This window comes from Emydura macquarii, unplaced genomic scaffold, assembly GCF_026122565.2.
Source record: "Emydura macquarii macquarii isolate MOO-44397 ecotype Brisbane River unplaced genomic scaffold, CSIRO-AGI_Emac_v2 contig_1551, whole genome shotgun sequence".
Lineage (NCBI taxonomy): Eukaryota > Metazoa > Chordata > Testudines > Chelidae > Emydura > Emydura macquarii.
The window spans coordinates 15,306,011-15,329,691 of record NW_027131688.1 but is presented as its reverse complement, the minus strand read 5'-3'; the positions used below and the strand labels follow the sequence as shown (position 1 = coordinate 15,329,691).

Genomic DNA, 23,681 nt, shown 5'->3' with positions numbered 1-23,681 from the left:
GGGCTCCAGGGCTGAAAAATTGCTGTGTGGACATTCAGGACTCTGAGGATGGAGGGCCCCAGAGCTCAGGCTCCAGCCTGAGCCCGAATGTCTCCACGGCAATTTTTAGCCCTGTGCGCCCAAATCAGCTGACGCAGGTGTGCCGCAGGTGTGGCAGTACCCTGGGACAGAGTCAGGAAGCATGGTAAGCACACTACACTTTAACACCAGCAAGTCATAGCAGAGTGTTGCAATCTTAGAATGACTGATTACACTCAAAGTTGCAGGGTCAGAGCTGAAATTTCAGCTGTTGCCAAAAGTACTGGGGGGAGGGAGGTAGGGAGCAGGGCTATGTTAATGGAAACTGAATTCCTGACTAAGGAGCGGATAGAAGTCCTAGGACCCTCATACAGACTTGGGAAGGTAAGGATACCTGTGCATAAGTCCTTAGTTATGTCCATAAAGCAAAGGAAAACCCACATGTGTATACCAGGGGCTACTCTGATCTACCCAAAGGGGCCATAATCCATTGCCATAATCCATATTGCTCTTTTCTGTGCCCCCTTCCAATTCCCTCCCCACACCCAGGTATATGTGGCTGGGGATTCCCCCAAGCCAGGGAAATGACCAGCAAGTAGATTGGGCAACTTTCTGTTCCCAGTGTGCCACTGGAGCGGCACATATGAAGTGCAGCAGGCCAGAGAATCTGGCACTATTTGATTATGATAAGTTTAACACAAATCATTTCTTCATTCATTGGCACCACAATCTAAAAAGCAACCAAAAATCCAGCCACATCTGAGATGGCTATGAAGACTTCAATCTAATTACATTACTTGACTTAATAGGGTATCTACAAGTCATGAAAGTATTACCACAATAGTAAGAAGGATACTCATGGACAGCTAATCAAGACTTACAAAAGGATGTACAGTCTTATTTACTCTTACTAAATACACTTACTACATGGGAAGCAATATCAGTCTTCAGCTGCATTTCAAGATCTTCCAGTTCATCTAATTTTGTTTCTATACCAGTAGTAAAATAAGATTTTTCTTCTTGTTCTTCTCTCTCTTTACCCATCAGAACTTTAATGGCACAAAATTCTGCTTGCACTCTGTCCTGCATTGCTTCACCATGCAACTTTTCATACGGAATTATTTTCATTTCCAAATCTACCAGGAGTGGCTGCTGAAATTCAGATTTAATCTGTTTTATGGTATATAAAGTGTGTTCCAGTTTGCTTGGGAAATCTTGTTTATTTACATATTCTGACTGAAGATTCAATATCATGTTTTGGAGAAACTGATGCAATCCATCAATATCTTCCTCCAGGATCTTTATTTGCTGTGTTTTAGCCTCTTTGAGTGATACATCAAAGACTTCATTTATATTTAATTGATTTACTGCCTCCTGGATTAAGAACCTGATTTGTTGAACTTCGTAGCACAAAATCTGTGCAGATATAAGATTGGTTTCTGGGGAAGAGCCGGGGCTATTTTTTAGTGTGTCAGCTTTCTTCTTTACACTGGATGTCATGGCCTGGATTTCATTTAGCAGTGCTTGATGCCTGTCACATTCTGTAACAAAGTTGTCAAAGCATTTAATTTTCTCTTCAAGTTTGTTTTTAATTTCAAGAAACTGAGTTTGCAGTTCATCAAGGTGTGAAGTGTCCCAATTTAGCTTTACACAGTCAAATATTTCCTTGTACTTCATTATTTGTAACAAACTGGATTGAACAGCTAAGGTTCTCTCTTTAAGCACATTGAGTTTCTCCTTAATTTCCTCTTTTGCACTAAATTTTTCCTCTGTCTCCAGTTTCAGTACATCACACCATAGATTATCAAGCTCCTGATGCAATGAAGTTATTCCTTCAGAGAAATCTGCACAGACAGCTACCTTTTTTTCCACTGCATGGCATTTATTCTGGATTAATCTTTGTATTTTCCCAGCTCTATTCTTAAGGCTTCTTAATTGGTCAGTTAGAAATAATTGCTCGAATATGTTTAGCTCTCCATGTGAGTGTTGACTCTCTTGGAGATGTGATGAGATGAGACCTTCCATCTCCTGTATTTCCTTTGAACGCTCCTTTAAGATGTCATGTAGATTGCCTAGCTCAGAGCACATACTTGTTTGATTTATGTCAGGAATGGTGAGTGTCTCAGCACTTTGAAGCTGGCTGTGAACTCTTTCTATTTCTGCAATAAGCCTCTCCCTCTTTTCCAGGTGGAATTCTAACTGTTGTAATCTTTGGGCTGATTTTAAAACAAGTGCCTGGTATGAATTCTGTAATTCTTGGAAAAGGGTGTTCAGATCAGTAATTTCCTCTAGATTCAAATCAGGAATGATACACTGGGTCTCATCAGCCAGTGACACAATAGTAGACTCTTTGTCTAGAGCTGCATTGTTCACAGCCTTGCAAATTCTGATCTGCTTTTTAATATCAACTGGGAAAAGTGCTACCTTCTGATCAAGAGAGAACAATGAATCTTTGACCCATGAAATATTCTCTTTCATCCCTCTCATGATTTCGTATTTCTTGGGACCAGAGCTAGTGATCTGAACATCCTCCTGAGGAGTTTGGTGCTCCAATACTTCCAGCTGACTCTGCAAATCCTTTATTAAATTTTCCAAAGTTTTCTTTTCTTCCTCACTCCAAATCCTTTTCATCTGCAGTTCAGTGCTTCTTTTTAATACAGAAACACTACGTTTAATGGCTTGTAGTTCTGAGTTCCAAAGTACTGGACATTTGGTTTTTTGTCCATCTGAGGAATTCAACCCAGCTTGTACAGGTTGCTGCTGCATCAACTTTTGAATGTCCTGTGCTTTATTCATGAGAAAGTTAAATTCATCAATTTCTGACACAACTTGATGATGTTTCTTTTGCACTGATTGGTCTATGTGTCCCCACCATCGCTCAAGTTGCTTCACTTGGCTTTCTGTTAATTCTTTATCGATGCATGTCAGATACCTAGATAAATTATCTTGTTCAATTTTCAGCTTGTTTAAAATGTCTCTTTCCTTCTGTACTGAATCCATACATTTTTTAATTTTCTCCAGAACTGTGTTGTTCAGAGGGCCCCTGCCAATAAAATTATCAAGATTTGAAACAATCATCCAGAATTAGAATTAGACACATTTTAAAATATTTTTTCTATACCCACCAACAAGAAAATTATTCACTCACAAGAGTAACCAACATAAGTTTAATTTTATTTAATATTTTCTTATACTTTTTACAGTATTCAATTATTTCCTACATAGTCTCATGAAGAGTTGACTATCCTTTGGAGTCACAGCAATAACAATAACATCTAATGTATGAAATGCATAGAAATAATATTCACTAATGTAATGTGTGCAGTTCTTTAAAAGAGTTATTTTGTAAGCCCATTTTTAAAGTTAAACAAAAAGTAAACTTCAATAACAATGTTAAATCACTTATGGGTGAATTAACACTGTTTTATAGTAATTTCCAATGTAAAAACAAATGTAAAAGTCTGGAATCAATTATAAGATTCCCATTTTTTGAAAGTGAATCAACCAATTTGGTTTAGTCAATAGAACTTTTGCTCCTAAGGCTGCTTTTGAAAATCCCATCTTAAATCCATTTAATAGCCTACATTTTAATTCAATTCTGTGCAACCACTTAAACATAAACAAATAATTCCGTAAGTAATTTTTAAAAGTGTTTTCAAATTAAACAGGTTCATTGTTATGATTAAGGTTAAGATTTTTTCATGGTTATTTTTAGTAAAAGTCACGGACAGGTCATGGGCAATACATACAAATTTAAAGAAGCCTATGACCTGTCTGTGACTTCTACTAAAAATAATGGGGGGAGGGGCTGATCAAATGCCCGAGGGGGGAGGATGACAGCACTAGCCCCACTGCGAGAAGGAGAGGGTGCTGCAAACACAGGGAATGGCACTGGCTCGCCAGCCGGAGCTGTGTCTCCCTGCTCCCATCCACCTCGACCATGGGTGATGTCTCTGGGGTCTGCCACTGAGGCTGGAGCTTGCAGGGTATCCCCGCAGCCCAAGGTGGGTCAGAGCTGTAGGGTCCCTGGTGGAGGTTGGGAGCTGTGGAGCTGCCTGCAGCAGATGGAGGCTGCAGGGTCCCCGTTGCCTGTGGCGGCTCGGAGCCAGGGTTCCCCGCTGCCTATGCTGGCAGACAGCAGCAGACTCTGCTGGTGGCAGCAGCTCAGAACTGCAGGCCCCCAGCAGCGGCTGAGAACTGCCCCCACTCCACAGAGCTCTGGGACCCTCGAAGCCTGTGGCAGCTGAGAGCTCCGGGGTCCCTGCAGTCTCTGGAAGCTGAAAAGGATAATTTAACAGAGGTCTCTAGAAGTCACAGAATCCGTGACTTCTGTGACAAAATCTTATCCTTAATTATGATTTATAGATTAGTTCCGTGCCTTGAAGGCTAATGTGTAAAACATACTAAATATTTAAAGTGTACTCGTTATCTTTGGCTTGGTACTGGCAGATTTCATTCTGATGACAGAAAGCAACACTTTCCTTATCAGTTAAGGTTCATTTGCAGAATATGAAGATATTTCAACAAACAGCAAATAGGTACCTGATCTCTTAATATGTCAGATTTTTTTGACTCCTATTTTTGTTATGAATTTATCTTAACAAAGAAAGATGGCAATCTATTTTACATTTGCCATGTCTTTGGAAAAAATATTTTAATAATACAGAACTTAGATTGTAAGTTTTGCAGGGACCATCTCTTTGTTATATGTCTGTAAAGCATGTCATTCAATGAAGCTGGGATCTCTAGATCAGTGTTTCTCAACTGGGGTTCCGCGGAACCCCGGGAACACTGTTAGGGTTCCGCGAGCAGCTGTTCTCCGTGCCGCCGCAAACAGCTGTTCTATGTGCCGCCGAAAAAGGGAAGATGTCCTGGATTTTTCAGTGGAGGGTATCAAGTGTAAGTGTAATTTAATTTATATTTAATTGAGAAACGCTGACCTAGTTGTGTAAAATTTGCTTATTTTGACATTTTTTTTGGCCCCATATGTAAAAATACTGTTAAGAGTTTGGGGGGTTCCGCAATTATTTATCGAGTTCAAAAGGGTTCGTGGCCAAATTTAATTGAGAAACACTGCTCTAGATGTTAGCATAGCAAAATATAATAAATAATAATAGTTTTCATAGCCATTGCTACTAAAAGGCTCTAATGTATTGATTTGGACTAAGCCAATTTTTGCTCTGTTCTTACGTAATTTTAGTCAAATTGTACAGTGCCATATTCTGATTTCAGTTGTACCAGTACATAACTAAAGTAACTTCATTTAGGTTGATTTACATCAGTTACGCTGATATAACAGAGGAGTCGGGGGGAGCCTGACCCCTCCCCCCGCCAGCGTGGAAAGGGAACCTATCCCGCCAACTTCCCTCCAGCCCTCTGCAAAAGTCACGCCACGTACAACAAACTAAAAATATTCAGTGTGCTTACGTTTTTATGTTTTCTTTTTCTGTCGATAAAATTTTCATTGAAGACTGAACAGCGGACAGATTTTCCAGGTAATGATTAACTAGATGATAATGGTGTTGCTTAACCTTCTTAATGGCTTCCAATTCTTGAAGCAACCTGTCCCAGCAAGAAACCGTATATTCTGTGGTTTGCAGGTTTGATGTACTCATTTCTGTTGTGTTGGGGAACACGTCTTGCCTCAGAGCTGACAAAGCTGTGGCTTTCTCTTTCTCCAGTTCAGTGTATAAATTCTACAATCAAGTCCATAAACAGTGAAAAAAGAAAGAAAGAATTTTCACCACTTTTACTTCTTACTGTGTTTACAAAATATGGTTAGATATTTGCATATTTGTGTACACATGAATACACATGCACGTTCAGTTTCATGTGAGTCTACACACAGTTGCACATAGGCACATGCATGTACGTACACAGCCAATCACACATCTATGTACAATTGCATGTCAGCAGACAAGTATGAAGCATGTACATTTGCAGGCAAAGACAGTCACACATTTACAGACATGTATAGTTTATGCAGATTGATTTATACAAACTATATTTTCACATGGTTGATAATAGAATCATAGAAATGCAGGGTTGAAGGGACCTCGAGAGGTCATCAAATCCAGCCAATTGCACTGAGGCAGAACCAAGTAATCCTCTATCATCCCTGATAGGTGTTTGTGAAATGGTTTATTAAAAACCTCCAGTTTATTAAAAACCTCCCTTGGAAGCCTATTCCAGAACTTAACTACCCTGACAATTAGAAAATTTTTCCTAATATCTGGCTTAAATTGCTCTTACTGCAGATTAAGTCCATTATATTTTGTCCTACCTTCGGTGGATATGGAAAGTAATTAATCATTATCCTCTATAAAACAGCTCTTAACATACTTGAAGACTGTTATCAGGTCTTTTGCCAAGACTAAACGTGCCCAGTTTTTTCAGCCTTTCCTCTTAGGTCAGGTTTTCTAAAGCTTTAATCATTTTTGCTGCTCTCCTCGGGACTCTCTCTAATTTGTCTACATCTTTCCCACAGTGTGGCACCCAGAATTGGACACAGCACCGTAGGTGAGGCCTTACCAAGTGCTGAGTAGAGCGGGAGAATTACCTCCCATGTTTTACATACAACCCTCTTGTTAATGCACCCCAGAATTATATTCATCTTTTTTGCAACTCCATTACGTTGTTGGTTCATATTCAGTTTGTAATCCACTACAAACCCCAGTCAAATCCTTTTCAGCAGTATTACTGCCAAGCCAGTTATGCCCCATTTTGTAGTTGTGCATTTTATTTTTTCCTTCCCAAGTGAAATACTTTGCGCTTGCCTTTACTGAATTTCATCTTGCTAGTTTCAGACAAATTCTCTAATTTGTCCAGGTCGTTTTGAATTCTAATCCTCCAAAATGCTAGCAACTCCTCCCAGCTCGGTGTCATCCGCAAATTTTATAAGCACACTCACCACTCCATTATCCAAGTCATTAATGAAAATATTGACTAGTCCCCTGACCCCTGCGGTACCCCACTAGATGCACACCGCTAGTTTGACAGTGAACCATTGATAACTACTCTTTGAGTACAGTCTTTCATCCAGTTGTGCCCATCTTGTAGTAATTCCATCTAGATCACATTCCCCAGTTTGCTTACAAGGATATCATGTGGGACTGTGTCATCAGTCCCATGTAGTATGAGACTATATGCAACAATTCAATAGTTTTGTGATTAGCTATATTATACCACATTGAATAAATTCAGCTATGTAATTAGTGAGGAAATGAGTTGCTGATTCCATACCTCTATCTCTCTTAATTGCTCATTTACTAACACAATATCCAATTTTGCAGCTTGATTTTTCAGCTCAGAGACCTTTTGTTCCTCCCGAATATATTCAGCATTTGCTTGGGCTTCAGGAAGAAGCTGCTTCTGGAAAACCATTTCCACATTTGAACCCTAGAATGCAAAACAGGATTTTTCATTCTGCAGTATACATAAAATGTAGGATCTCTATTTTTATTTTTTCTACTTAGCATCGTGTTCTGGCTGTGTCCAAATCCTGCCACTCCTCCACAGCATCTCTACAACTCATTCTTTTCTTTCTGTGCCTTCAGCTAAAATTCTCATTCAGAGCTTTGTCCTCTCCTGCCTTGATTATTGCAACCTGCTCTTCTATGGTCTCCCATATCGTTCACCAATACAGTTCATACAATTGCTAAGATGTTCCTTGCCCATCATTTTGATCATGCCACCACCATTTTGAATTTCTCCCCAACATACTCTCCCTCCACTGAATCTACTTCAGGCTATTTATCACTGTCTTCAAATTCCTGCTTAACTCTCTCCCGCCCTACTTGTGTGCTCTCATTTCACTGTGTCCCCAAGCCTCCTTTTTTTTTTTTTAGCAGTGATGCTGGCCTCAGTACATCATGTTTCCTTCGTCATAATCATCTCCATGCTCCCCATACATGGAATGCCCTTTCTTGAACTCATTTGCAAGGTCACTGTCCTCTCCATGACCTGAACAACATCTTCAAGTTTGAGGAGTATTTGCGAATAGCTTATATACTGAGGTTGATAGGGAGGATGGCCTTGTGATTAAGGCACTGGAAAGGGATATGGGTTCAATTCCTGGTCCTCGCCCACCCTCTATGGCCTTGGGTGGGTGCTTAATCTCTCTGTGCCTCAATTCCCCATCTGTAAAATGGAGATGATAATACTGCCCTTCCTCAACCTTTTATTTCGATTGTAAGCTCTTCAGGGCAGGGGTAATCTCTGACTACAGTACGTACAGAATTTAGCACAATGAGGGCCCTGATCTCAATGGGAGTCTCCAGGTGGCACCATAATATGAATAATAATACAAACATCTTGTGTCAGTGCAACACTGTATTACTAAGAGGTGTCAAAATATCACCTCGGCCATGTGGCTTTTATGTTGTACCACCACCCCAGCCCTCTGTCTGTCTCCCTTTACACTGTGAGCTTCTCAGGGCAGAGGCCATGCAAGGAAAATGCCTAGCACATTATAGTGGCTATCAGAAATAACAACAATAATTAACACTGTTCTTGTTACCTTTCCACTGTGAACCAAATATATCCAATCAGGAAAATCAAATAACCATGGAACTATACTGCAATTGTATCTATGTATCTACAGAAACATCAGGTTTCATCTTAAGAGGCCCTGGAGGGCCAGGAAATTGAAGGAAATGGAAAAACTTAGCTTGCTGTCAGAGAGTAAGGGAGAAGACGGCATCATCAAATGGAACATAAACATGTCAAACTTGAAGAAATAAGTGAAATGAAAGTAGGGAAAATTCAGGGTGGTGTTATATGATGTACATTTCCCTTAGGATCTATGTGAGGTTTCAGCTCCACACACTGTGGTCCAGCCTAACACAGCCAGACAAAGGAGTAATCCCTCTCCCCAAAAATCTCGCCTGCACAACGGAGTTAATACTCCCAACATTGCAGCTTGAGCACAGGTGGGTGGGGGCTGCAAACCCAGTACTTCCTTCACCCCCAAGAAGTTGCAAGGAAGAGGCAGAGAAGAGTAAGTAGCAGGCAGTCTTAGCTCCACTGCCAACATGCCAGCCAGCAGAGCTGAGACAGCATAAGGGAAGAAGTATCCTGCACTTACTACAGAGGGAAAAGGGCTGTATGAGAAGGAACTACATGCCAGCTCTCAAACTGGGCAACGAGCAAAGGCTAACTCCTGCCTTAAGGTATTTATCGTACATCATGGACTATCAGTGTAATCCACAGCTTAGAAAGACAGCTCCACTCACTGCACTCAAGAAGCTCTTCCAAAAATTAACATGATGAGCAACCCTCATGGGCTCCTTCACAGTCAGTGGTTTAAAAAAAAGGAATAGGTGGTCTGAGCTTGGGGAGATTACTGCAGTGCTGCAGCAGAGACAGTGCAAGAAGCTAACGGCTTTAGAACTTTGCTTTAAGTTTGTTTCCTGCCAGTTTCATATTAGGAATGTGGATGCATGATTGGTGAGCTTTTACTACTGGTACCTTTGTAGAACTGTGTGCTTTCCAAATCACTAAATGGCACCAGTATAATGTAACTACTAAAAAAAACTACCTGGGGTAACCAAGTAGGTTTAACTGGTAAATACAATACAAAGGTTCTGGAGGATTATCATGTAATCAGACTTATTAATGACCCAGTTCTGCAACTGATATACCCTAAAATCATGCATTTTCTTCAGTTCCAAACATGGAATGAATACACGACTGGCCTATAGTAGAAACAAAAGTAATTCCAACATTTCCTTCAATACAATATTGAAGACCACAATAATCATACATTTATATTACAAAGATTTGATGCTTATGTGTACAGACACAGACAATTTTATACATTGTTATTACTGTACAATCTAACAAAATATTCATTACTATACTATTAAAAAGTAGCTACATGATATAGTAACTGTGTCTTGTAATAAGTGCCAGCTATAACCTCCATTTATTTTTCCATTCATTAAAAGCAAAGTGGTTTGGGGCATTTCCAACTTCCCACTTGCTTCTTCCAACTTTGTTTGATAGCAAACCAATCGTAGCTGAAGCTTCTCCAAAGATTATCCCCAGTCAGCGTTTGTCCTGGTTTCAGCAACCCTCTATGTTGACTTATTGAGCACAGGAAATTGTGGCCTTCACTCAAGCTACCTTTTAGCGACTAACAAATGAAAACAAGAATTAATGATAACCTTCCAGTGACAGAAGTTCCAAAAATGCCAACTGCTTTGCAGAAAGGACTTTCTATAGCACAGATATAGTGCCAAAAAGAAGCAAACATATGGCATTTTAAAAAAATTAATTCATTCATGACACTAAATTCTTTGAAAAAGCTTGTACACTTATTTTGGGCCCTACTGTACCCTTATGCATAAAGAAACATAGAAGGGCATGGTATAAGAAGAAGGGGAAAGTATGTTCCACTTGTACTGGGCAAGGAATGTTTCCTTCTGAGATCTGTGTATCCTGAACTGTCAAGAAGAAGCAGGGGTGTGACTTTAAAATCTCACTTGGAACAGGACTGATGTACAGAGTGCTGGCAGGGAACACTCAGATAGTTATATGTGCCAAAATCTGCTTTAAGTGACTGCTACTGAAAGAGAAGTAACTAGACCCTGGAGCTACAGAACCAGGGAGACCTGGAACGCTTGGTTCAAGCCCTCTCTTCAAGTGTGGCCATTCCTTGGGTTCCTAACTCAGGCCTGCTTAGCCCACACTCTAGATCCTCTCTCACAACACAGCCACACCCACCCCGCTCAGTCAAACAGCAGAACTCATTTACCCTTCTCCTAACAAGATCATACAGGTTAGGGTGTTTCAGGCAAGCATTGTTACAAAGCAATTTACAAGTATTCCTGAAGGGAGATCTAAAATCCATGAGTCAATTAGGGCAGATCTACTCAGAATGGGAGCACTGTCCCAGGCTCATCTGCTGAGTGGACTGGCAGGCTGAGTACCTACCAAAAGATTTACCTCCTAGGGAGCAAATATCAAATCTAGCTGTCAGCTGTAGCTACTCGGGGTTAGTATCTATAATTCTAAAGGCAGAAATCTGGAGCAAGAGAACCCTAATTTAGGATTCTAAATAGAACCAGGTATAATTTAACATATTTTTACTTTAGTAACTTTGCATACAACAAAGAGTAAGTTCTTTTAGTAATTTATCTTGTTATTCTTTCAACCCTCATTCAATTTTTCTTCCTTGCACTTTTTTTTTTTTAAATAGAGCATTGTACTAGTGTTGGATTATAAACAAATTTAATCTTTTAATCTGCTTTCTCTTATCTGGTGGAGACTGCTTTATCTGAACTAACCATAGTAATAGACAAGAGACGGGGACTGGGGAGCTGAGTCTAAAATAATACCGTCCATCCTAGCAAACCTAAACAGTATAAAATAAGGGTTAATCTGGTGGCACTGTGAACTACTTATGGCTCATCCTTTATTGAAAAGATCCTGTAACATACATTGTGTGGGGATAGGGATCACAAAATAGTTCATGTAAAATTAATTGACTTTAATGTGAGAATTGCTGTCTCTTCTTTATAATGGATCTTCAAGCAGAGTATGTAACTGAAATGTTTAAATTCAAAGATGTTTAAGAATGGAACTTTAATTAGTGGATCTTGTGTTACCTCAAGAATGGGAACTGCTTCTTTAGATGACGGTTCCTGTTTTTCAGCTGCTATGGAATTCAACATTTGCTCCTCACTGCACAGACATTGTTGGAACTGCTGTACATTATCTCTGTATGCTTGATTCTTCAAATCACTGGATTTCTCCTTGCGGTGTTAGGAAAATGAAAGAAACAAGTAACCAAAAACCCTTAATCAGACATGCAGACTAATAATTACAGCATTTCAAATGACAAGGCGGTGAAATCTACATTGAAAAAAAATTAGGAAAACACAACTATGCCATGTAAAAGATTACACTGGGCAAGGTTATGGTAAAGAAGAAGATTTATAAGAAGCAATGCTGTAATTTTGTCATAACAAATTTTTTGAAAAATTGTGGGTTAGTGATGGATAAGCTCTCTTCTTCTGACTTACACTTTTTATATTCCTTTATATGTGGGATGCACTAGCTTCCTGTCAAAGTGCTGGTTTTGATCTACAAAGCCCTACCTGGTCTGGTTCATGGATACATGTGGTAGAAGACTACACTTCTCTTCCTATGTACCAATCTAATGCTTGAGATTGACTGACTCACTTCTGCACTGTCACTGGAGTAAAATCCTGTGGGCCACAAGGCAGGGTATTCTCAGGATGGTCCCCAGCCCTGGTATATTTGCCTTTTATTGGTCCAACAAGCCTATGTATACAGTGAGGCATTTGCTGGAAATGGATTCAACAAGGAGTTCTGCTCAGTTTTATTTATGTTTGAATGAAATTGGGGCTAGACAGTGAGATTATGACCCAGAGTAAGGAGCAAAGCATCGTTGCATTGCCCCTGGAGCAGCCCAAGAAGGAGAGTCACAATCTTCCTCCCAGTTCCCCAGCTGCTCCAAAGAAGGAACAAAACTGCACTGATCTATACATCTGCCAACACATCTGTTGCAGCAAATACACTGTGTCAAGGGCACTGGGGGGCAGTGGGGCAGGACAGAACCAAGACTCCACACAACCCTGTCCCATTCCATCCCCCTGCATGAAGGGAGAACATGTAGGCTCTGCATCCACTCCCATGCTGCTACCCAAGGTACAGCTAGCAAGCACAAAGGTGTAAGGGGGCAACTTACATGCCTTTATTCCTTTGCTCCAACACAAAGCACAGGCCACAACCTGGCTCTTTGGTTACAAAAACCTGTAATGACCATCTCTGGTTATTGCACTGGTACAGTAGTAGATCCTAATTAAATCTGGCCAGACGCTATACAAAGAGCACTTTTTTTTATAAACTGAAACACATACATACACATAAGCAGAGTAAAATGCTAAAAGAACATCACAGGTGTAGACTTTATTTCCAGCATCAAGTGGTTTGCAACACAATGTTGTCAGCAAATCACTTCAAGGCCACCCACGCTGACAAAATAAATCAATCCACATGTATTTCAAGTGTATAGGATAAATTCTCGCTTTCATTATCATGGGGTTAGAGATATAAATCCACACACGCGAAAGCGAGAATATAGCAGGATAAATGAATGGGGTTGTTCCTGCTATCATTATCTCTGTAATTAAAATTTAAACATGTATTTGTATGAGTCAGTTGACCTTTATCAGCTTGAGTACAATTACCTCCTCTTTTTGATTGATGTTCTTTGTCATTTTGTTGTCATCATCACACAGCGTAGTCTGAAACATTTTCAACTGTGCTCCACTTCCCTGAATGCTTCCATGTTCAGCCACAACCTGCATCCCTTTATTATGGTTCGCCTCGTTTAAAAAAAAAAAAAAAAAAAGTTTACTGTTAGTAAAGAGCAACATGTCGACATGAATACTCACACAGATTAGTGTGCTACTAAAGTCAATGGAACTGCTCATGGAGGAAGATCTTTGCTTTTAACTCACTTTTAAAGTATCAAAATCTATCATTAAATGATTATTTGTTGTCAAGATTTATGATATTTATCAAACTGAGCTATAACCTATTTTGACGTGCAGGACAACCACCCACAGGGGAAGGGTGCTAGTGGGATATCCAGGCCATGTGAAGTCACTATCAGGAAAGAGAGTCGCCAGGCTGTCAATGAGCACAACTGGGCCACAGCAGAACCACCTGATTGGCTAAGGTAGTCAGGTGGCATGCTCTTAAGCCCAGCAGCTGCAGAGGATCAGCAGCTGTTCAGCACCCAGGCCTCTGGATTGTCTACCTCTGTGTACCTGCCCTGCAAGCCCTGCTCCGGCCTTGCTCCAGCCTAGACCCTGCCCTGCACCAAACCTTCCTCCAGTCCTTGTCCCAGCCTTGAAACAAGCCCTGCTCCTGCCTTCCTTGACTCCAGTTAATCCAGTTCTGACCCCCAGCTCCAGTTCCTGGCTCTGACTGTGTCCCTCTAGTTGGCTCTAGTACTTGGACTCTGACAACAGTTCTGACCTTGGGCCCTGGTTCCTGGCCTGACAACCAGTGTTCGTGGAAAATCAATGAAAAAAGGCCTAAACCTATATGTAGGACAATGTAATGGTGAAAGGGGCACTAGCTACCTATTCAGTAAATCAAGCTATGTCCTGAATGCATTTCAAAGGCCTGGTTCTGGAAAAGTAACTCAGACCTCGATTCTGCAATTGGATCCCATAAAAGCTCAGCACAGGCACGAGTGTCCACCTGTGCAGGTCTGCTTGTAGGATCAGGACTTTAATTTCCACAAAAGAAGTCTATGTCAGTATTCCCATAACTACTAGTATTTGTACCCTAACTTCTCCTTAAAGGTACCTGACAATCCTACAGCCCTAGTCATGACCCTTTTTCCTTCTCCTAAAGGCACCTGTATCTCTGGTTTCCATGACAATATTTTGGTGGTCTTAGCTCTGCCTCAGTTTTACCCATGGGCTGGGAGACAGGTATAATGGTGGTTCTTTGAGTGGTTTCTTCACATTCCCTCCTGTGTCTTGAGCCAACCTACACCACTGGCACATTACATGAGGGTGACTGTGCAGAGGTCACATCAAAGAACTCCAGCTACAGAGAAGAAAACATTTATTTACCCAAACAAGAGTAAATATTCCAATGTGGTCCACACATATTATTGTTCCTTTCTTTATTTTTGACATCATGACACATAAGGCTATGCACACACACACGCTGACCTTTAATTAGAACTTATTTCTCTGTTACCTGAGCTGTTTGCTCTAGTGTGTTCTTGCTTTGATGTGACTCCAGGGGAGGACCGTCTGCCAAAAATCTGCTTTCTTCAGAACACAGATTATTTTGTTGCTCTTTCTCAGCTACATTTGCATTTACATCTTGATCCTAAGAGAACCGGTAAAAAAAATAAAATTTAAAATAAAAATATTATCCCATGAAACATAATTATAATCTACAGAAGGGGGTTAAAAAATCCTTGTACTATGGAGTTGGCACAAAGAAAGTAGAAACCTGTTAGCTTTAAAAAGCCATCTTTTATTTTGTTATAAAACTACTGCAAAAGAAGGTGTTTAGGATTTACTGTGAGAGAGTGGTCACAGCATGTCTTCTCTTTTATCACCTCCTCTTCTCACTCTCCTTCAAACTCCTGACCCAAGATACTCAATTTGATTATATAAAAGACAGAAACTGTAGCATGAATTGATGATTGACATTTTAAATAGACCTGTATCACACTACTGTAATGGGCTGAACAGGTTTGAAGAATTCTTTTACATACTTTGATTTATAATTGTGCAATTTATGGAAAAAGTTTTATTAGGAAACTGAAAAGGTAAAATGAATTACATGCTTTTGAGAAACTGATGCCCCTTTGCCCATAATTTCTCATTCTGGTGGCTGTAAACACATATACTTACATTATTTATTTTCCAGCATTCTTCCAGCTCTTCTGTTCTGCTACTCTCTTCAACAGTAGTGGAAATATCAGAAAAGACCTGCTTCTCTCTCTTTATCATTGTATCTGCCTTATCTGGGATCTTTATTTCATCAGCAAACGCATGTTTTGACTCTAGGGTGTCACTGAGAATATTCTCACCCTCTTGCTTGACATTTTTAAGTCTCTCCTTCAAACTCCTGTGTTTACACTGAAGTGTTTCCTTCTCATCCTTAGTAGTTTTCTGTCCTGGTGAAGAGGTGTTTTGTTTAACAGATTCTGCTAAAGCCAAAATCTTCTGTAATGTGTCTTCACATTGACTAAGAGGTGCTTGTTCCTTTAAATGAGAGGAAAACATTTTTTTATTGAAAAGTATCTTCATTTAATTTACCCAATGTTAAGATGACATTTGCAATAATAACAGATAGCGGTATACAGTGAATTGCTACAATCATTAACTTTTGTCATGAAGGGCAACTTATGCTGAAAGATATGAAATTTTCAAGTAAGCCTACTTGACTGACGCAGAAAGTCAAATACTGCAACTGGATTTTTAAAGACAGCTGGATATTTTTTGATCAGGAACAACATCTGCAATTAAGGCCTGGTCTACACTGCCAAGTTAGGTTGATGGAATGCAGCTTCCGTAGATCACATAATGTATGCGTCTCCACTGGCAGGTCTGTTCTGCTGACCTAAACTGCCGGAAACTTCGATTTAATAAAACCACATCCGCGAGAGGCGTAGCACTGAAGTCGAATTGGATGAGTCGAATGAGCAGGAGTGTAGGCGGAGCATTGCGTAAATTGATATCATTGGCCTCCAAGAGGTATCCCAGAATGTTCCGCGGTGACATTTGCACTCTGCTACACCACAGCCATGTACACAGAAAAACAGCCCCTCCTCTCAAGCCCTGGGAAATTTTGAATTTCCATTTCCTGTTTGGTCAGCGTGGAGAGAGCTTGCCAGCAGAACTGATCATGGCAACCGCACACCCTAAACGTGCTCCATCCTGGAGTCGACCAGAGGTTTTGGATCTCATCGGTTTGTAGGGTGAAGAATCTGTTCTGGGCTCAATCCAGCAAAAGAAATAGCTATGAAAAGATATCACGTGGCATGTTGGAGAAGGGGCACAACAGGGACGCACAGCAGTGCCTCGTTAAAATCAAAGAGCTGAGGCAGGCGTATCAGAAAACAAGGGAGGTGAACAATCGTTCTGGGCTTGTCACCAAAGACATGCCGCTTTTACGAGTTGCTGCATGTGATTCTCAGTGGTGACCCCACCACTACCCACTGACACAGAGTAGATACCTCGGGGGAATCAGAGTTCAGGATGAATGGTGATGAGTCTGTGGACAAGGAAGAGGAGGATGAGGAGAATGGGGGGCAGGCGAGTGGGGTATCCATTCTCCCTGAAAGCCAGAAGCTCTGTTACCCCAGAGCAGCCCAGCCAGACGCAGGAAAGTGTGACTGACCAAGATGCCAGGAAAGACACATCTGGTGAGTATGTACTGTAAAGCACATTTCTGGGGTTACATCCCCAGTCCAGGTTCAGGTTAAAGCGAAAAAAATTACTGGTGTGGGGTGATGGGGATGGGCTTCCTCATTGTTAAGCGCTTAAGCATACGGTTGCCTCCAGAAAAGACTATTTATGTGCACAGGGATGGCCCAAGAATCCTCATGGATATCTCCAGGAAACTTTCATGTAGGTACGCTGCAATCCTTAGCAGAAGGTTTCTGGAGAGGGCAGCCTTATTTCTTCCACCGTGATAGGACACTTTGCCTCGCCACTCTGTTATTAATTGTGCAGGCATCATCGCAGAACACAGCATAGCGGTGTAAGGACCAGGCCTTTACCCAGATGCTTTCAGCAAATCTTCCCTTTCCACCTGTGTTATCCTCAAGAGACTGATATCACACATGGTCACCTAGGGAAAATGTTGCAAGTTTACAATACCTACCCGAAATACACAGTGCATGTTATTCTCCTGCCACGGATGGTTTCTTGGGTCCCTCAACCACAAGTTCCTCGACATGAGGTTGTTCTGGGTGTTAGGGATCCGGGAATGGGTGCTAATATATTTTCTCCAGGGACACTTCTCCCCCACCCCTCATACCCTTAGGACTGCCTCCTACAAAACTGGTTTTTGGGTGGGTAATTGGAGCCAAACAATCCTGTTGCTTGGGGAATTGGGGACTTGTGGAGCATACTCAGTGCTCCGGAGATTTCAAAAAAAACCAAAAACGGATGCACCAGCCCCTTATCCACCATGGCTGGGATGCCACACCAACCCTTGCAATAGGTATTGGTATGCAGAGCTAGCATTCACTTGGGAATATAAAGGGGAATTCTTTTTACATTGCAACATTGCTTTTCGTCCATGGGACAAGCTAACAATGGTACCTTGTACTTTGTTTGCCTTACAGTGGACAGTGTAGCCTTCAGCGCAGCCTCCACTCCTGCTGAGCGGCTGTCGCAGATTAGAAAGCGGAAAAAAAGGACTTCGGATGACATGTTCAATGAGATAATGAACACCTCCATGGCTGCTGACACAGAGCTAAGAGCCTGGAGTATTTTATTGTCCGAAAAACTGAACACGGACATGGAGAACAAGAAAGCAACCCAGGATCATGAGCATACAACTCAAGACGAGACGCTGAGTATAATGAGGGATCAGTCAGACATGTTGAGACATCTGGTTGAGCTTCAGGAACAGCAGTGACAGGATAGATTCCCTTTGCAGCCTCTGCACAACTATCAGGAACAAGCACACTCTTTCGAAGCCCCCACCCCCCCAAGCGTTTCAGGAGGAGGTTGAACAGAGTGCAGTACATGCTCCACTCAACACCAGTTATGGGGAGCAGGAAGAGGTGGTGGCCTCTGTAAGATCTGGGAATGTGGGGTCTTTGCTGTTTGCACAGATAACCATGGCTTTGTATCCCCTCCCAGCCCCATGAGAATTCTTACCAACTGTTAAATTATTTTCCTTTACCTCCACTGTTAAGGATGACCAATAAAATTTTACTTCTTTGAAATTCATTACTCTTTATTTATTACAAGCATGGCAATGGGGGGTGGAGGAAGGGGAAGTGCAGGAACGGTGCTGCAAAGATGGGGAATGGAATGGGAAGGCACAGCACAGATAAGTGACACCCATTACGGTGTTTCATTACAAAAACCGGTTTTCAATGCTTCTCTGAGGCGCAGTTCTCCTCAGTGGGCTCTCAGCGTTGCACTGGTATCTGGCTGCTCAAAGTTTGCGGCCAGCCTATCTGCTTCCATGACCCAAACCAATGGGAACGTCTCCCCCTTTGTCTCACAGACATTATGGAGCACACAGCAGGCAGAAATAACTATTGGGATGTTGCTTTCACTCAGGTCTAACCTAGTTAACAAACTGTGCCAGCGGGCCTTTAAATGTCCAAAGGCACATTCCACCACCATTCTGCACCTACTGAGCCTATTATTGAACCGCTCCTTATCGTTGTCCAGATGCCTGCTGTATGGCTTCATTAGCAGGGGAGCAAAGGGTAGGCAGGGTCTCCCAGGATCACTATTGGCATTTCAGCATCATCAATAGTTATTTTTTAGTCAGGGAAGGAAGTCCCTGATGGCATCTTTTGGAACAGACCTGAGTTCCTACAGATGCATGCATCACCTTTCCAGACCACCCTACAGTGATATTGGTGAAGCATCCCTATGATCCACAAGGGCCTGCAACACCATGGAAAAGTATCCCTTTCAGTTTATGTACTCTGTGACAAAGTGCTTTGGTGCTAAGATAGGGATATGCAGGCCATCTATCACCCCCCTCCCCCAGTTTGGGAACCCCGTTGCGGAAAAGCCTTCCACTATGTCTTCCATGTTTCCCAGTCACTACCCTTCTTAGCAGAAGTCTATTAATGGCCCTGTACACTTGCATCACAGCAGCCCCCGTGGTGGATTTACCAACTCCGAATTGATTACTAACTGACTGGTAGCAGTCTGGCATTGCTAGCTTCCACAGAGCGACAGCCACTCGCTTCTCCACTGTCAGGGCAGGTCTCAAGCAAGTATTCATGCGCTTCAGGGCTGTGGACAGCTCTGCGCAAAGTTCCAGGAAAGTGGCCTTTCACATCCAAAAGTTCTGCAGCCACTGCTCATCATCCCACACCTTCATAACGATGCAATCCCACCAACCAGTGGTTGTTTCCCGGAACCAGAAGTGACGCTCCACCGAGTGCAGCTGCTGCTTGACAGCCTGCAGCAACCGGGAATTGTTTCGTTCTATATTTTGTAGCCGGGCAACATGAGTAACATTAATTTTCCATGCTGTGATTCCTGTCTCAGCCTTGGAAATACTGCAGGATAAGTCATGAGGTGTTTGTGATGCTCACAATGAAAGTGCAGAACTGAGAGGGCTCCATGCCCTGAAGGGTTTCAAAAAATGGCGCCAAAAACCATTCGTCTGTTTACGTAGGACAAAAAGGGCAAGGGGTAGGGAGAACATTGTATCATGGGAGGACGAAGACCTTTCCAAAAGCCCTGCAGCTAGTTCCACTGTGGGATAGCTACCCATGGTGCATTGCTTTGCTTATCAGTGCAAGCGCAGCTGGTGGGGACGCAATCCCCCAACGCAACGAGTGTGGTGGGATCACACTCATCAGATTTAATTAGTTCAGCGGGTGAATGTCGACTTAATTTAAATCGACTTTACTTCACAGTGCAGACATACCCTATACAAAATAATGGAGCAATCAAATTTCATGCTTCAGGGCACATGCTGAACTTGGCAAAGTTTAAGAAGGAAGTCCTCTTCCTCCCCACCCTTCTCTTATGCACTGCATTTCACAACCTGCTAGAGGGATAATGAGGAAGTTAACTTTCTTCTGAAGCCACAGAAATTTGCCAGTGTGGGAATTAGGGTGCCTCACTTGATAGAACCATGGTCTCAGCTGCTATGTCAATCTTCAGTATCTTCCTACACTCAGTGACAACCCTGATATTCCTTTGAAGTATATTTTCACAGAATCAAAGATACCAGGTTTTTAATAAAAATTTAATACTCAAACTGGCTCATGCAACTGTCTGGTCAGTCTCAACTCGAGCTACTTTTTCTGGACAGTCTGCATTCAGAACACTGGCTAATTGAGACACAACAGCCAAATGTTTGAGATTCACTCTCTTCCTTGTGCGCCCGTGAACAGAAGTGGAGTTTTGGAAACCTGATTAATGGATTTAGGGCCGGAGTCTGCTTCCAGTGAAGCCAACAGCAAAAGTCCCTTGACTTCATTGGGAGCAGGGTCAGGAATGTCGTTACCTCATAAAAGGAATATCACCCACACTTTACATTTTGGAGAGGAGGGGGCAGCTTAGTCAACTGCATTAACATAATTAGCTCTCCTCCTTTATAAACCCAATACTGTCTTAAAGCTCTATGATCCTGTCCCAGGGATCCATTAATAATAGTACACAAAAACTGCATCATACCTGAGATTTCAACAGGTATTGCTCAGCTGCTGGCTTGTCCACTGAGGTACCAGGAAAATGAAGATGCTCCTCAGACAGTCCCTTTAGCATGTTACTCAAGACTGTCAACGTATTCTGGAACTTTTGGTGTTCCTGACCTTCCAGCACCTGCGCTGAATTCTAGAAGCCAAGCAATTTCTACATTTAGTGCAGTATTACCTCATACATAACACAGCTCATATAGATGGATGCTTACAAAAGGGTTTAAATAGCACTGCTAGGGAATTAAAGTGTTAGAAATTTAAAAGGTTGCCACTGAATTGCATCTAAAGCAAATGGCAACTGTACTTCACCATGATCAATCAAACAAGCAGATCCATCCCTTGGACAGTTTTATCCCTCCTATCACTGAGCTGCATAAAAACACAACCTTCGCATAATCACTTGTCTGTCTTTAGAATGTAAGCTCCTCTGGTCAGGGACTGTTCCTTCTTGAATGTCTGGAAAGTATCTAGCACATTGTAGGCACCACCATATACAAACAATAAACAGGATGTGGGTAACATGTCCAGGGAGACCACAGTGCATAGCTGTGCTCCTCAGTGGACCCATCTTTTGTCCAGACATGAAGGGGTGTTGGGAGGGAAAACACCAGGCAAGGTGGAGAGGCAAAGCCAGTGGATTAACACCTACATGGAACCAACAACTAATCCTCATGCTCCTGCATGAGGGAGTAAGACACAACAGCTGTAAGGGCTACAGTAACTCTGAGGCTGTAGGAGTAGATTAGTAAAAGGCCTCTTTCTCCTCTGCTTTGCACTTTTTAGCCATTTACACCTGTGCAAACACATGCAAAACACTATTATTCTGATTTATTGTTTGTCAGTATTTCACACTCACTTTGCCCCACTTTGTTTAATCATTTACTCCTGTGCAAAGTGCAAGGCAGTAGAGGATCAGAACCGTAAGTGGCTCCTCCTCCCATTCTATGGCCGGGTGGAAAGACTGTGTACCTACCAATTTGCAGAGGAAATCACCACTAACAACTATTTCAGCTTTGCCCAGGGGAGAAGATTTGGCCTTAATTATTTCACTTCAGGAAACTAGTAACAAAGTTCACTTTAGAGCATCCTCACTTTGTACCACACAATTATGATCTGATAGCTTAATGAGATAACAAGCAAACAGAGAACTTTAAGCAACTAAGTGTACTACTAAAACTACCAATATAAGGAAATATAGCATGATTCCAACCTGCAACTGGCTGAGTAGACTTTCATGCAGATGTTTTAGTTCTAACCATGATTCTTCCATGAAGCAGAGATCCTCAGTGGAATCCTTTAGGTAACCACCTTGGCTTTTTAATTGATTTAATAGGAATATTAAACTTTCTGCTTTCTGCAAGAGTTTTATATAATTTGTTAACTGAGCTTGTTTCTCCTGCAAACCAGCCTGACCATCAAAACATAATTCCTGCTGCTGCTGCTTCTTCAGTTCAATCAGCACTAATCTCAAATCTTCTATGTTTTGCCTGTATTGTTTGCTCTGAAGCTGTTCTTGGTGACTTGAAAAAGGAGAAAAAAAGATATTAACAGAATTCAAGGATTTTGTATTATTTGTTTAGAAATATTAAACTGCAGACATGAAGTCATTAGATCCAATTATAATCATGAGGTTTATTCTTTGACTTGTAAATTACCTATAGGTAATAAGGCTGGAATTTTCAAAGGGCATCAGGGAATATGGTACCCAAATCTCATTGCATTTCAATGGTGGTTGAATGCCTAAATCCCTTGGGCTCCTTTTAAATCCCAGCCTATGAAAACATAGTTACTAGAATCTGAGATTTGCCACTCATGTTGTATATTCTTTGCTTCTCATTCCAGTAGGAGTGCTATTTTTAACTACTAAATTATTACAAACCTACTGTCTTTATGAACCTTTGTTGGAGGGTTCTTGAAATATATAATATACTGTAGAAAATGCACACATTACCGTGTTCATGATCATGAAACGGGTTTAGATACTGTGAAAAACAGGCAACTGTAATTACTTATATAAAAGGCCAGCGACACACTCAAATTTTCCTATATAGTCATACATTCAGTGGGTAAGTAAATATATTTTGCAGGCGGAACTTATGTACCAACAATTGAAAATTTGACCAATATGAACAGATCAAAATAAATAAATGTAGTTAGACTATAATTCCATGAAGAGAGCCTGGAAATATCAAGAGTCACAAGAATAAAGCTCAAGTTTGTTTCTTTTTCCCCCCAACCCAGATTCATAAAGGTAACATTCCAATATTAATTTGTTGCACAAAAGTGATGTCTGTCTACATATGTGAAGTACTGTTTCTTTAAGTTTCCTATTCCAAAGTCATACTGCTGCTGACAGTATGTCGCATCTAATATTGATAGGTCTGATCTTGCAAGACGTTGAGCATCTCCTAACAGGGGCTGAGTGTCTCAGCTCCCATTAGTTTCAATACATTTCTCAGCTGGTGCTAAGCACCATGCAAGATTAGGTCCCAAGTATTATTCTTACCTACTATAACTTATTTATAATTGCAGTAGGTGCTCATTATATGGAAAAGATACCTCACAACTGAATATGCTTGAAATACTTGTATTTAATAATCAGTTCCATTCCCATGTTAAAAAATAAATAAATAAAAGTACAATCGGCCTAACTAAATGGAAGGATACAATCAGTTCAAACTAAATGGAAGGATAAACAAAAATAGATCTGTGACTAGGATCTTTGATTTCAAAA

At 41.3% G+C, this 23,681-nt stretch overlaps 1 protein-coding gene across 2 annotated transcripts in view; it reads right to left on the bottom strand.

The window, feature by feature from the left end:
- The window catches only part of SYNE2 (spectrin repeat containing nuclear envelope protein 2), a 275,575-nt gene that overhangs the window by 148,015 nt on the left and 103,879 nt on the right, over positions 1 to 23,681 (bottom strand). For both annotated transcript variants that reach the window (XM_067554922.1, XM_067554923.1), the window contains 9 exons: positions 22,158 to 22,467; positions 20,925 to 21,083; positions 15,438 to 15,791; positions 14,770 to 14,904; positions 13,236 to 13,373; positions 11,628 to 11,774; positions 7,261 to 7,416; positions 5,446 to 5,714; positions 943 to 3,061 (listed from right to left, as the gene is read on the bottom strand). In XM_067554922.1, the coding sequence (XP_067411023.1) occupies positions 943 to 3,061; positions 5,446 to 5,714; positions 7,261 to 7,416; positions 11,628 to 11,774; positions 13,236 to 13,373; positions 14,770 to 14,904; positions 15,438 to 15,791; positions 20,925 to 21,083; positions 22,158 to 22,467 (3,787 nt within the window). The remainder of the gene's footprint in view (positions 1 to 942; positions 3,062 to 5,445; positions 5,715 to 7,260; positions 7,417 to 11,627; positions 11,775 to 13,235; positions 13,374 to 14,769; positions 14,905 to 15,437; positions 15,792 to 20,924; positions 21,084 to 22,157; positions 22,468 to 23,681) is intronic.